Source organism: Lates calcarifer, linkage group LG1, assembly GCF_001640805.2.
Source record: "Lates calcarifer isolate ASB-BC8 linkage group LG1, TLL_Latcal_v3, whole genome shotgun sequence".
Classification (NCBI taxonomy): domain Eukaryota; kingdom Metazoa; phylum Chordata; class Actinopteri; family Centropomidae; genus Lates; species Lates calcarifer.
This window is the reverse complement of record NC_066833.1, coordinates 17,180,129-17,193,555: the sequence shown is the minus strand read 5'-3', so window position 1 is coordinate 17,193,555 and position 13,427 is coordinate 17,180,129. Positions and strand designations below refer to the sequence as shown.

The 13,427-nt window shown below is 41.3% G+C and overlaps 1 protein-coding gene across 1 annotated transcript; it reads right to left on the bottom strand.

The window, feature by feature from the left end:
- Positions 1-902: 902 nt before the first annotated feature.
- LOC108881515 (ras-related protein Rap-2a) lies at positions 903-13,387 on the bottom strand. The gene is made up of 2 exons (XM_018673568.2): positions 12,198-13,387; positions 903-2,644 (listed from the first exon to the last, which is right to left on the bottom strand). The coding sequence occupies exons 1-2, from the start codon at positions 12,509-12,511 to the stop codon at positions 2,407-2,409; spliced, it is 552 nt and encodes a 183-aa protein (XP_018529084.1). The 5' UTR covers positions 12,512-13,387; the 3' UTR covers positions 903-2,406.
- Between the last annotated feature and the right edge of the window lie 40 nt (positions 13,388-13,427).

The following is a 13,427-nucleotide window of genomic DNA, read 5'->3' as shown; positions in this document are numbered from 1 at the left end:
CACCAACTCAACTTTGATTTGTTGAGTGTTTCTATAACTGAGACATCCACCATTAGGCCAAACACATCCATGGCACAGCATCAGACCAACTTGAATTGCCAAGAAAAAGAGAGAGAGAGAGATAGAGAGAGAGAGAAATGTGGGCAGCAAGGCACAGATCCTGAACAGGAGAAAACACCCTCCAGTCTTAATGACCAGACAGCAGCTCCCAAGATGTAACAGACCGGATGTGGATTAGCTGCCTCTATGAGACCCTGGCGGGCCGGGCAGCATCAAAAAGAAGCAGGTGGATGCAAAGTCAACCTCACCCGCAGTAGTCAGCTAAACACGTGTTTGTGTTGCTTTTCAACTGGTGAGAAAATACAGACAAATGGTATCAAGGTGGTTGTGGCACATACTCATCAGGTTTTCAAACTGTTGTTGATTAATGTACTTTTGGATTCAGTGTGGGACTACATTTCCCACACTGAATTATCTCTGATGTCCTTCGTAAGTAAACATCCATAGAGGTGCTTAGAATTTACAGAAAAAGGTGATGCTCGTAAACAGGAACTGCTGATTACTACTACTAATACTACTAGTACTTGTACTGCTGTCAATTTACCAAAATGATAAAAATATGAGATAAAATGAGATAAATATACACTAAAAACAGTGACCACAACTAATAGCTAACAGAGAGTTTTGTCTGAGAGCTGTCTACAGTGTCAGACTTTGAGAACCCCTAATTTATAAGGGAATAGTCAAGGCCTTTTAGTGTTTAAGTTGAAATATAAATGAAATGTTATTATGTAGAGTAGAAAAAAAGCACAGATGAAAAGAAACAATTTGCTAATAGAACATATGGAGGAATGAGCACATCAATCTTTCACTTTCATTCCACTTAAGCTTGGTAGCCTCAGTTGAGTGTTGAACGCACTTTTATTGTTTAGGTGTCAAATGTAACAGTGTCACCATTCAGAGAGGGAATAAAGAGTAAATGGTCACATAAAAAAATATAAAATCAACAATGAAAATGGTTACACGGGGAAAGTTTCGTTCCCGTGGCAACATAGATGTACAGTTGAGACAGTGTCCAGATCCAGACGTGTATGTGTTTGGTTTGCACATTTTCCACAGCCTATATTAATCTCAAACAATAAGAGTCCTTTTTTGTTTACTAGCCATGCATACAGTTGACAATTCCACATGTGTTGAGTCAGTGTCTTCATAGGAGCTGGCACTTTCAATACAAAATATTTACACTACCATTTATTATTCTTATTATCATCGCCTTTGTTGTTACTATTTGTTACTATGAATTTGAATACTCTGAGCACATAAAGAATGGGATCAGGATGTTGATACTCTTGAGCACCCCATTTCATATTGATACCAGAGGAGAGGAAAAAGAAAATGTAAAGTATGACAAATGTTGGCATCTTCACTTTAAATGTCATCCACTCCAGAATAGAGTTTAAGAGAGATCGTCTGTAGAGATATTCAAACACTGAAAAGAAGAACTTGTCCCATCAGGATGAAGCAGTTAGTTCTACTACTACTCAGCAATCTGCTGTCAAGAGTCTTCCCAAAGTGGAAAACAAAACATCACAGGATATGTGACTCTGCTATGTTTACTGTTATATCTCAAAGTGAGAAAATAGGAAATAGATGACTGACACCAAATGTTTCAAGAAAGACACTGACTTGTCTACCATTCTGTTTTTAACAGCTGAAAACAAAAAAAGAAATAAGAAAATGGAGGTGCTCTCAGGTCACCTCTTTGGTTCAGCCCTGTGATGACTAGAAAAAACCCTCCGACCAACCACTACACAAACAAAGCTGGGAGAAAACTTGAACATACTGAAAATCAAATACTCCTCAATGTTTGAAATCACTGGATCCTAGAAATGTGTTATCAGGTTTGTGTACAGTAGCTACTTGTAACCGAGTCATGGGAAAAAAAAAGCATCTTGGTGTTTTGTGCAAAACAGACAAAACCAGGAGAAAACATTTTTCACTCATTTATATCAGATTGTTTAACAACCTAAAGAGTAGAGATCCTGATCTGTGATTCTTTGCTGATGAAAGGATAAAAACAAACAACAAAAGACAGTAAAATAAGGCGAGGGCATGTTCCTTTTTGTCATTTGTCAATTCTCTTGTGGCAAATTTCTGGCATTCCTCATTCAAAATGTATTCATCACTCACATGTTGTTATTTATTATCATGTCACTGCAGATTTTTATGCTCCATAGAGTTAACATCCATTGCGTTCAACCATGAATTTATCTTCCGTTTAATTGGCATGTGCATGTGTGTGTGTGTGTGTGTTTGCGTGTCCAAGTGTGTATTTCTCTGCTGCGAGTCGTAGTAGCTTCCTCTAAGTTGACTTTTTGCCTGGCCTGTTCCTGGAGGCCCCCGGGGCTATTGTATATTGCAAGAGGAGCAGCAGGGGTCGTCCTTGTCAGGCTGCGCGGCGTAGTCCATCTGCCGAACGATCTCAGCGAACAGTTCGTCTACCATGGTTTTGCTCTTGGCTGACGTCTCCATGAACGGGCAGCCCCACTCCTCCGCCAGGGCCTGGCCTTCGCTGGACGATACCTCCCTCTCGCTCTCCAGGTCCACCTTGTTCCCCACCAGAATCACAGGGACCTTCTCGTACCTGTGGACAGACAGAGACGTGTGAGTAAGATATATTCAACAAAAACTGATGCTGAAGAACCTTATGGAAGCAATCAGTGTGTTTTGGTGTCCCCAACATGTCCCGTGTCCCTGAACTTGCGGTTTAACAGTCACCCTTTCAGAACTTGGCAATAACAAAAGCTTTATGTCTCAAGAGGTAAGTGCAATGGTTTACTGTTGAGTAAACCATTACACTTTCCATGAGAAAATATAGTACTTAAAGCTATTATTTAATTACTTATAATCCACTAATTTTCAATACTTTTCACAATGACTAACTAAAACACCAGTTATTCAGCCTTTCTTTCAGTGGCAACAATGGACAACCCAGTCTCATTCATTCATTTTCTTCACCTGCTTCTCCCTGTTCAAGGGAGCCAGGCAGTACTGGGCAAAGGGGAAGCATACTATGATTTCTCACAGGATAGAAATTTGTACACTGAATCTGAGCAATATAGATGAAATTAATATTGCGACAGTTACTCTGTTAGCATCAGCCAAGGTTTATTTTAAGTGCAACATCACAGAAGGAGCCTCTGCACAGGTTACAGGTTAAAATACATCAGATACAGAAGTGTGAGCATTCATATACACGTATGCGCACACAATTGTGTGTTTACTGTGGTGTCTCTCATAAAAATTTCTTCATAAAAAAATCTAGACCAAAATCAAAAGATTTTAAATGTTGATGATATGAACAAAATTATATAGAATAATGATAAATGATAGTATTACATTCTCATTCAGCCCTAATCAGCATGATTATCATCTATAGCCATGCTTCCACTATTACAAGTAAATATGATAATGTAATTAAAGGTTTAGACATTTTCTGGTCCATTATTTGTGTTTTCAGATAGTTAGTTTGCGGACCATACTGAAATGCCAAAACAGAAAAACACTCATATTTTTCTTCCTCTTTTTGTTTAACAACATCTGGCGAGTTTCCAGTGGTGCACTGCAGCCAAATTCTGGTATGAAAAGACAGTTTTGACGGATACACAAAGTCAGTCTTAGCAGGGCAAGACAACTTTATTCATGTAGCACATTAAAATCAAGTTACCATTCAATCATCTGCACCTTTCTTTTTTAGGTTTATGTAGCACATTTCATTACATGTAAACTGTAATCTCATGTCTCTCTCTCTGTATCACAAAAATCTGGATGAAAATACAAGTTTAACAGTATTACTAGTTTAACCAAACTTTGAGGGAACAAATATTCAGGAGCTCATTTGTGTTTTCCGACCATTTGTCTCCCTCTTACAGTATCTCTCACTTTCTATTGCAGGAAGCATTTTCTGGGCTGATCTCAATATAAGCATACTTTGTTTTTACTGTTAAAATGTAGTCAACACTACTTTTTTCAACAGGAAACAACATTTTTATATGTTTGAAGACATCTGGCTGAAAATCAAGTTAAACAGAACCAGGTGCGTGCATGTATTTATAGTACATATATTTATAAGCCATCACAGAGGAAGTTGGAGGTGAAATAGCTGTTCTTAGAAAAGGCTGACAATCATACGTCAGTTGAGTTTAAACAGTGTAGTTTCCTCTGCTATCCCCACGCTACAAAATTCAGCCTGGCTGTTTCAAAGTCACCCACTTGGTAAAGTATTTTCAAAGAGCTCAGTTGGGTGCAAAATGTGGTCTTACTGTGGGTGGATGGCCAAAATGGAAAGCAAAAGTGTTTTCTTCTTTTAAAAAACATTCCTACTTTAATGCACATGTGGTCTTTGACTGTGGGAGGTAGCTTTTCACATGAAGAACACTGAACCTTCACGCCGGCCACCCTGCCCCATGTATGTGCCAAGTCTAAAGCCTGACCCAGTGGAGAACAGGAAATGGGCAGTATAGTTCTGACCCCTGAGGATAGGAAGCGGCCATAATCTTTTGAGCTCTGAACTCCCTGCCATGTTGCTGGGACACAACATGCCACTGTGGAACTGAACTACTTTGTGGGCAGCCAGAGGAGACAGTCAGTTAGACTAAATAGACTACTGCACTATAATTATTAAAGGGGATGGCTCATGACGCAGTTTCACCAATATAATCACTGCATCAGTTTTGATATTAGGAAACATGGCGGGCTTCTGAGGCCGCTTGTACACATCAGAAGAGATGACAAAGATCAAAAACATCAGAGAGATGGTAGATCATGTGTATTCACATCCTTTGGTAAACAACAGGTTATTTCTTTCATTCTTATCTGTATGATGCTGGCAAGGGAGTGCTTTCCATCTGTTAGACCCATCGTTTGAACTGAGTGTAAACGTCTCTGTCCACGACACTGAGCAACATTGTCACATCTAGCCGGAGTCGTGCACCTAAACACCCACTAACATCATCAGGGTTTTCAAATGCTGCCCTCACTCTATGAAATATACATGCTTCTAAATTATTTATAGAGGAAAAAATCATCCTAGTCCTTGATTGCTATGGTAACAGGTATACAAGGAAATGACTAATACTAGAGAGATGGGGAAACTGCAGAAGCAGCGTGATACTTTTCCAAGGCAGCCTGAGCATCTCTCAGAGGCCAGGGGCTGCAGGTTTCAGCATTAAATAAGCTTAAACTTGCTGAGAATAGGAACCAACTTTGATCTAGTCATGAATACATTATCCCAAGTGAACTTTAATCTCAGTCCTGTTCTGTTCCCAGGATCGGCTCACCAGCCGAGAGGAACTACCAGGATTTAAGAGACGATCTCAGAGGTCAGTCGGTGTGTTCCTCTTCCCGCTCGGAGGCAACTCGAATGAGAAACTACAGCGTACAGCACCCAGGTCTCATTCACTGCATTCCTTGTGTCAATAAAAACAGCAAGTCCGTGATTTCACTGACAAGTATTTTTGACCACTTCTAGTTGCCTCTTGCCTGAAACCTTATATTCCCTTTCCACCTTCACTGAAAAAACCCTAAACATAGGTGTGGGTGAGCAGATTGAAAGGCAGAGCCTTTACTTTTATAGCTGTACCAATTTAGGAGAAGCCACGGGGGGTCTCAGCATTTAGTTGAGGTAATGTTACCATTTGGGTGTCTCCTTCTCTGCGTCAGGCTGTGGTTTAAACTCAAATCTCTCACTTTCATGACTGCAACAAAAGTATAACTTTCCCCATCAATCAATCTTCCATTTTGTACTGTATTGTTTGGTCTGTACAATGCCAAAAAACAGCACAAAATGCCCATCAGAAGTTCATAGAGCCCATGTCTGGTTGTGATGTCTTCAAATACTTTGCTTTGTCTGAACCATCCCAATTGTATTGAGTTTAAAATGAGAGAAGACAAAGAAAACCTGAAAATAGTCACAATTGTGAAGCTGGAACCAGTCAATTTTTGACATTTTTGCTTAAGAAACCATATAAATGATGAATCAATCTGGACAATAGTTGGAATATTAATTGAATAATTATTTTAGCTCTATATAAGAGTGATTATCATCATTATCAAATTCTCTCCTTTGTGTTAAGGTGTTTAAGATTTAAATGGATACAGATTTTCAATCCACTGGTGACATGTAAAACAGTTTTGCTATTATCAGAGCTGCCTACATGTTAGACGTCAGAAATCAAATATAACAAATTAACTGTTATTATTACAGATGTCCCGAACAGCGGGTGTAATTCAAGTAAAGTCAGTTCAAAAAAGTTGTGTCGAACATCCAAGTGTGCTGCCTGTTTTTTTTTTCTTTTAACCATAGTGGAGGATTTGAGTCGGTCTGCCCTATGGAAGTTATGCAGCTCATTTAGACCTCATCATAACAGGAGTACAGCACAAAGACATCTGGTACCAAAGGAGAGGGACTATATATAGTCATAATAACAGAGGAGGAAACCGCCAGTCCCAGGAGGTGTGAGATGGTGGCTGCCACGGATACTGAGGCTCCCAGGGCCTCAGCATAAAGGGTGTCGGCCACGCCGTGTCTGGACCCAACAGTGACTGATGCAAGGAAGCAAGTAACAGAACACATACAGAGCTGTTTACATGGTTTAGACACAGGCCTCAAAAGACAAATGAATAACTGTGTCTGGTTGTTTGTGCTGTGACACCAAGAGCACAAACAACATGTCATACTTTAGCCTTCATCCTGTGAGCCTGACAGCGCCCGCACTGGAGCACTCTGACTGCAAACACCCATTTGAGCTCACCCAGACACACCTTATCTATAATGCATGATGCATCAGCTCACACAGGCCTTGCTGACTGACGGTGGAACCCGACAGGCCAAGAGTCTCTGGATTTGACTCTAGCCAACACCGCCGGGGTGGAGGGAGGAAAACATGCTGCGTGCTGGGCCTCCTCCAGACTGCCCTTTTGAGGGGGGTCTTCAGTTTAGACAGGAGAGAGAATTCAGCTGAGTCAGAGAGTAGCAGTAAGCTCCTCTCTTTTGGCACAATATCAGATTTAATCGGGAAGAGATTTCTGGAGGGTCTTGTAAACATGCCACAACAACCATATGAAGACTTCTGCTTTTTAAAATAATCACTGATAACAAAAAAGACAGTATCTCAGATATATATATGTGTGTGTGTGTGTATATATATATATATATATATATATATATATTCTCTATCGGATTCTCTGACGGTTATGAATACAAATTTCTCTGCTTCCTGTTACCTTCAAAATCTGATGTTATTCACAGATGATAGAGACACTGGCCAAGAAAAGTCAAAATGGACAAGATAAATGAATACTGAAATTGACAGACTGTACAGCTATCCTTGGATCTGACATATTACAGCAATAATATGGCAAACTACTAGCTCCCTAGGGGTAATTATACTGACTGAAACAAATTCCTCCTCTTACTGTATGTTCCACTGTGTTGAAAATGCATTTAGATTTCCTTTATATAAGATATTGGTAAGAAAGTTGAGGTATAAGATTTGAATAGTTCACAGATTCATTCCTAAGTTTTGTAGGGAAATATGGCCCAAGTGACATGTTCCACATTCTCCACTGAAGTCTGAAAATGATAGTTTACACTGAGGATATTATTCTTGTATTGGCAACCCACTTAGCAGCTAGTCAGGAAGAAAAAAAAATCTACACATGTAACTTTAGAAAATCTATTAGAGCACCATACAGTGCAATGTTGCAGTCTGTTGTTACTTTAGCATACTTACTTTAGCATATAAACTCACAAGCACTTCATTAGGAAGACCATACTAATACTGAGCAAGGCCTCACTTTACTCTCAAAACAGTTTCAGTTCTTTGTTCCATATTTCCACAAGATGTTGGAAACATTCCTTTCAAATCCTGGCCCATGTTGACATGATTGCATCTTATAATTTCTGCAGATTTGTCAGCTGCACATTCTATTATATCCAGATCTGGTGACTGGGTAAGTCATTTAAGTACACTGAACTCGCTGTCAAGTTCATGACACTGGTTTGAGATGACTTTTGCTTTGTGACATGGTGCATTATCATGCTGGAAGTAGCCATTAGAAGATGGTTAACTGTGGCCAAAAGACATATGGTCAGCAGCAATACTCAGATGGGCTGTGGCATTTAAGCGATAGCTGATTACTATTAAGAAGCCCAAAGTGTGCAAAGAAAACATTCCCCACAACATTACACACCACCACCACCAGCAGCCTGGACTGTTGACACTAGGCAGATAGGGGGTACACTATGACCCGGCACTGCATTGGGCCTTTAACACATAATTTTGAAAGCTAAATCAACTGTTAAGTAACTATCACTGTTCTTTTGCCCAGTTTTCACAACCGATAAAGACACAGATGAAAGAGGATCTTTCTGGGTGAACTGGAAGACCGCTGTTCCTCCAGTTATTGATCTTGATCCTTTCAACCAGTTGGCACATGAACAAGCCATGGAATGATATCTCCACAGAGTGCATACGCTTCAGCACAATGTTGAAATGAGTAAGTACACAAACAGAGTGAATTAGAAATATCTAGACTAAAGATATTAACAGCAATAGCAACACCACACCACTGTAGGACAGCAGCATTAAGTCTATGAAACCCTCTTTCACCCCTGTGTACAGTTTACTGCAGCTGAGGTGAGGAGTGACAAGGTTCCCAGCAGACACAGGCAGGCCAGTGTGTAATCATGTACACCCATGGCCTCTGTGCTAAAGCCCGTCTGTGCCACTAACAACAGGCACTGATAGATGTTGACAGGGTTCAGAGTGAGAGCGACGCACAGCAGCACCTCTGACCTGAGCGAATGCCGATATGGCCATGACAGGTCACCAGTGTTTTGGCAGCGAGGAGGGACGAACAGGCAAAAGAAGCAGCAACGGCAGCAGGATAAGATACAGGAACAGTCTGACTGCTGAGGATCTACACAACAAAATCCAATTTTACAAATAAAGTAGTTAACCAAGATCAGACACTGGTAAGGAAAATTCCACCCTGTTTCAACAGTAATCATTGGTGCTCAACATACTAATGCTGTGATGTTCAGTGCATACAAATGGCTGTTTGTGATGAGCTGTGCCTTTTTGATGTCCCAACTTGCCTTATTCTACTCCCTGCATTTAATGATTTCCTACATTTCCCACAATGCCTTTTAACCAGCCCCACAGAACATGCCTGAACTTGTTGACTTTTGGCCCTGCAAGAGATTCATGCTGAGAGTGTGCCAATTCTTTTCAGTAAGGGAAAAGGCAGGATTGTCACTTTTTACCTTTAAAACACAATATGTCTTGATTCTGATTTGAATAGACCTTTGGTTAGACCTTTGGTTAACCCCTGAAGTAAACACACAAGAGAGACAAGAAAAATGAGACCCCAGAATTGAAGACAATTCTGCTAAGTATCTTTTCAATACAGCTGATAATATGTGAATCCATGAGTTCTGGTTCTTAAACTAGTATCTATAAAAGGATTTTGTCTGCATTTCACAAAATAAGCCGAACTACTGAAATACTCCAATACTGACTCAAACTAACAACCATACAGCTTTGACTTTAAAATACAACACACTATTATCAAAAATATGACTTAAATCAGCTACTGTCAGCAGTCACTGCCAACTTTGTAGTTATCACTACAGTATTAGTGTTACCTGTTTGCTTCATATACTCAAAATTATTTATCTGTTGCTATTCTCTTCTCTGGCAACAAAAGACACTTTGACAGACTCTAATGGTAAAAGGTTGTCAGATGGGTTTAGAAATACAAGTGTTTCCTGTGCTGATCTTTGATGGTTACAGAGAGTAAAGTATGGAATTACAAGGTCTGTATGTTTTGCTGACAATGTTCAGATTTTTCTCCACATTGTGTCAACTTTTGAACATGGAATAAACTGATTCCTTTGCATATCTCTCCCACTTCTTTGCGAGGGAATTTTTCCAATTCCCAGTCACTTTATTTGGTTTTCCTGGGCGTATTAAGTCATATAAATCGAAAAAGGAAGTGCATTTGGCTCTCACTCTTTGTTTATATCTGTGTAGCAGTATGTGTTGAGTCTACCGTACACAGTGTGTATTTGCAGCCTCTCAGGAACAAGAAATCACATTATATAACTGCAGTCAACAGAAGCTTTTCATATCTCGAAAACCTGCGTCTGTATGTTTGAAAAGGCTGTGAACAAACAGCAGGATAAAGCAAGATCAGTCTGATTTAAAATAAACCATCAGTGAAATGTTTTCTGTCTCAAGGCTAATTTCACATGTAAGGTCAACTGGTCAACACTTTGATTCAACTTCTCTTTGACACTATTTACCACATAGATGAACAGACTTGTTGTCACTGCTTAGTAACCGAATCAAAGACTATTCATGACCTGACATTTTTAAAGAAACTTTTAAAAATAACACAATCTAAAGTTTGAACTAAGTTCTCATTAAGAAAGGGACTCTGAAATTAACTATTGTGTAGGAGTATCATGTGAAGTGTGAGGCTTTTGGTACAAAAAATTAATTCTACTGTGACATTAGAAATCACGTAACAGCCTGACTGCATCTGCTGTGTGAGCTCACATGTACACATTAACACACATTAACACATGCGCGTGCACACACACACACACAAATTAACACACACACAAACACGTTGTAGACTGGATGTACCTCTCCACATTCTCAACTCATATGGGGGAAACATGTTGACCTCATTCTTTCATCCGCAGATTTATAGGTTTGTTTATAAGGTGCATGCGAAAAAGACAAAAACTAAAGGCAACAAACAAAAATAAACAAGTTTATACTGATTAAATTTCATTTTTAGGTGACAGAAATAGGCAGGACTGTCATAATAAAGAAACCCAACACCAAAACATGATATGCCGTCACTGTCCTTGCCGGTATTATCTAAAGTAATTAGCTGTATCAGTAAACAGTGTGAGCTCTAAGCTGATTTTAATATGCTTCATCATTAGCCCGCTTTGTCTCTCCAGAGCCTGTTGGACTCCCTACATTGACTGTAACACATCCACTGACACCTAACATGACTGATGAACCCACACAATCACAGCTCAGCGCATCCAGTTTGCACATTATAACACAGAAACTGTGTTATCACGTAACAGAAACTGTGTTATAATGTGCATGTGTGGTTCCACACCATCACCAGTGATTATTTAACCAGCAGCTTTAATAACACTGTATATTTAGGGCTTTATAACATTGTGCCATGTCACCTGGTGAACATACAGTACAATATGTCTGCACAGTACATTGGCCTGGAGCTTAGAAACACCAATAACATAACGGCACAACCAGACAGCCTCAGCTAACCTCTTCTATTTATCAATCAGCAGCTCACTCTGGTGACCTCATATCTGGGATCATCCATGTAACTGCACTCAGACATCACACAGACAATCTCACGCGTTCATTTGTGCTGCTCTTCCTAAAGAGCTTGTGCAGCTTGTTAATTAAAAACATGGCCTCTCCTCCGCAGAAGCCGGGCTCATGCTAGTGTGCTTTCCCCAACCCCTACAGTATTTCTGAGCCGTTCCTCCTTGAAACTCTCTGCAGAGCCTCGGTTGCACTGAATCCTGGGTATCCCCGGCTGGGTGTTTCACTGAGGTTGCAGCATCCAGCACAGTAGACACATTCTGAGCTGCAAAGCAGCAGCTTGGCAGGTCACGGGCAGCATCTAGCATGTTGTGACTGGAAGACAGACTGGTCTTCATAGGTGCTGATGGATAGGATGGGTCACAGCACTGTTGGTGCCGTTGATAGCTTTCATTGCAAAGATGTAACTGTCTAGACTGAAACATTAAAAAGGCTGCACAAACTCTGAAGAGATGAGGATACTCTATAGATATCACAACTGCTTACTTTTAGAGATGCTGGGACTGCAGTGCAAGGACGTTTGCCTACCAACAAGCATTGTGGGTGAGACCTGGTACACCAAAATAGAACAGGCATGTGGTGTTGTTCTGTAGTCTGCCCTGAAGATGCACAGCATCTCCATCCAAGCACAGTTCTCAGACCAGGCCTAGGCCCATCTTTCAACTAACGGGCCCATCAGGCCACCATAATATGTTTGAAGAATAATCTCCAACATCCATACATCACTCGTTTCCTGAGCATCATTTCACCAACCTTTTCACTCTTATGATCTGATCCCTCATCGGCTTTATGTCCTGGAAGCTTTGCTGGTTGACAAGGCTGTAGACCAGTATGAATCCTTGTCCGTTTTTGATGTAAAGGTCCCGCATGGAGGCGAACTGCTCGGTACCAGCGGTGTCAAGGATCTCCAGCACCGAGGGTGACGAGTCCACCTCGATCTCCTTGCGGTAAAAATCCTCTATGGTGGGGTCGTACTTCTCAATGAACGTCCCGGTAACAAACTGCACGGTGAGGGCGGATTTCCCGACCCCACCGCTGCCCAGGACCACCACTTTATACTCGCGCATCGTGGATTAAATCAAGTCGATAAGGTATCAATCTCCGCGCGTCATTGAAATGAGCTAAAAATGTTCCCGCACGAATCACATTCACCATTCGTGTCCCATTTTGAACGGGTTGTCAATAACACAGTCTTTGCTCGCTGCTGCTCAGCTATGGCAGAGCACAAAGACTCGGTGCCCCAAGATGGATTTCATTGTAGAAATTCCCCCATGCAGGCCAGACACTGACAGCTATACGAGCATCCGAGGACTGCAACTGTCCAAAATGTGCACAAGGGAGGAAGAAAATATCGCCCGATGATGTGGACCGTGCGGGTTTTCATCTGCTTAGCTCACCCCTCTCTCTATGCATCAGGAAAAAAACAAACTTGCTCCATCGAGGACACTGGAAAAACGCTGGGTTAGCCTCTAGAATGAACTGCAGGAGCAAATTTTCAAGCGGAAGGCCGCCGCAGAAAACCAGCACAAGCTCAAACTGTTTCGACACTTCATTAAAGAACTTGCGTCTCTTTGTTTCTTTTTCACCATCGCTGGCATGCCTCCGTTTCTCCCCCGCTCTCCAGTGCAATCCCAGCCGCCATACTCTCGGGTGGAGACCCACGGCCGCTGCGAAACCAGCCGGTCCCCGCTCGGCTCCCGTACTGAGGCAAGGAAAAAAAAAAAAAAAAGCGTACAGATCCTCCCTCCTCAGACGGATTTGCGAACCGTCCAATGGCCGCCTCCGCTCTCTGTAAACCTCACTTGTGCCTGAATGGGAACCGCGCGGAGGGAGCCAGTGAAAATCGAGGGCCACATTTCCGTTCATGTGTTAAAATTCCCATCATTCGGTTGCCCCAGTGACATCCAAAGAGAGCTCACCCAATCACAGAGGTGGCTCCAGGATGCGTATCCAAGATGAGGATAATGCGCCGGATGCTGTTGC

Excerpts from the sequence above, each read along its gene's own strand:
- LOC108881515 (XM_018673568.2), bottom strand. The coding sequence starts at position 12,511 with ATGCGCGAGTATAAAGTGGTGGTCCTGGGCAGCGGTGGGGTCGGGAAA. Across the intron at positions 2,645-12,197 it reads CAGATCATAAGAGTGAAAAG|GTACGAGAAGGTCCCTGTGA; the intron begins GTTGGTGAAATG and ends GTCTGTCCACAG.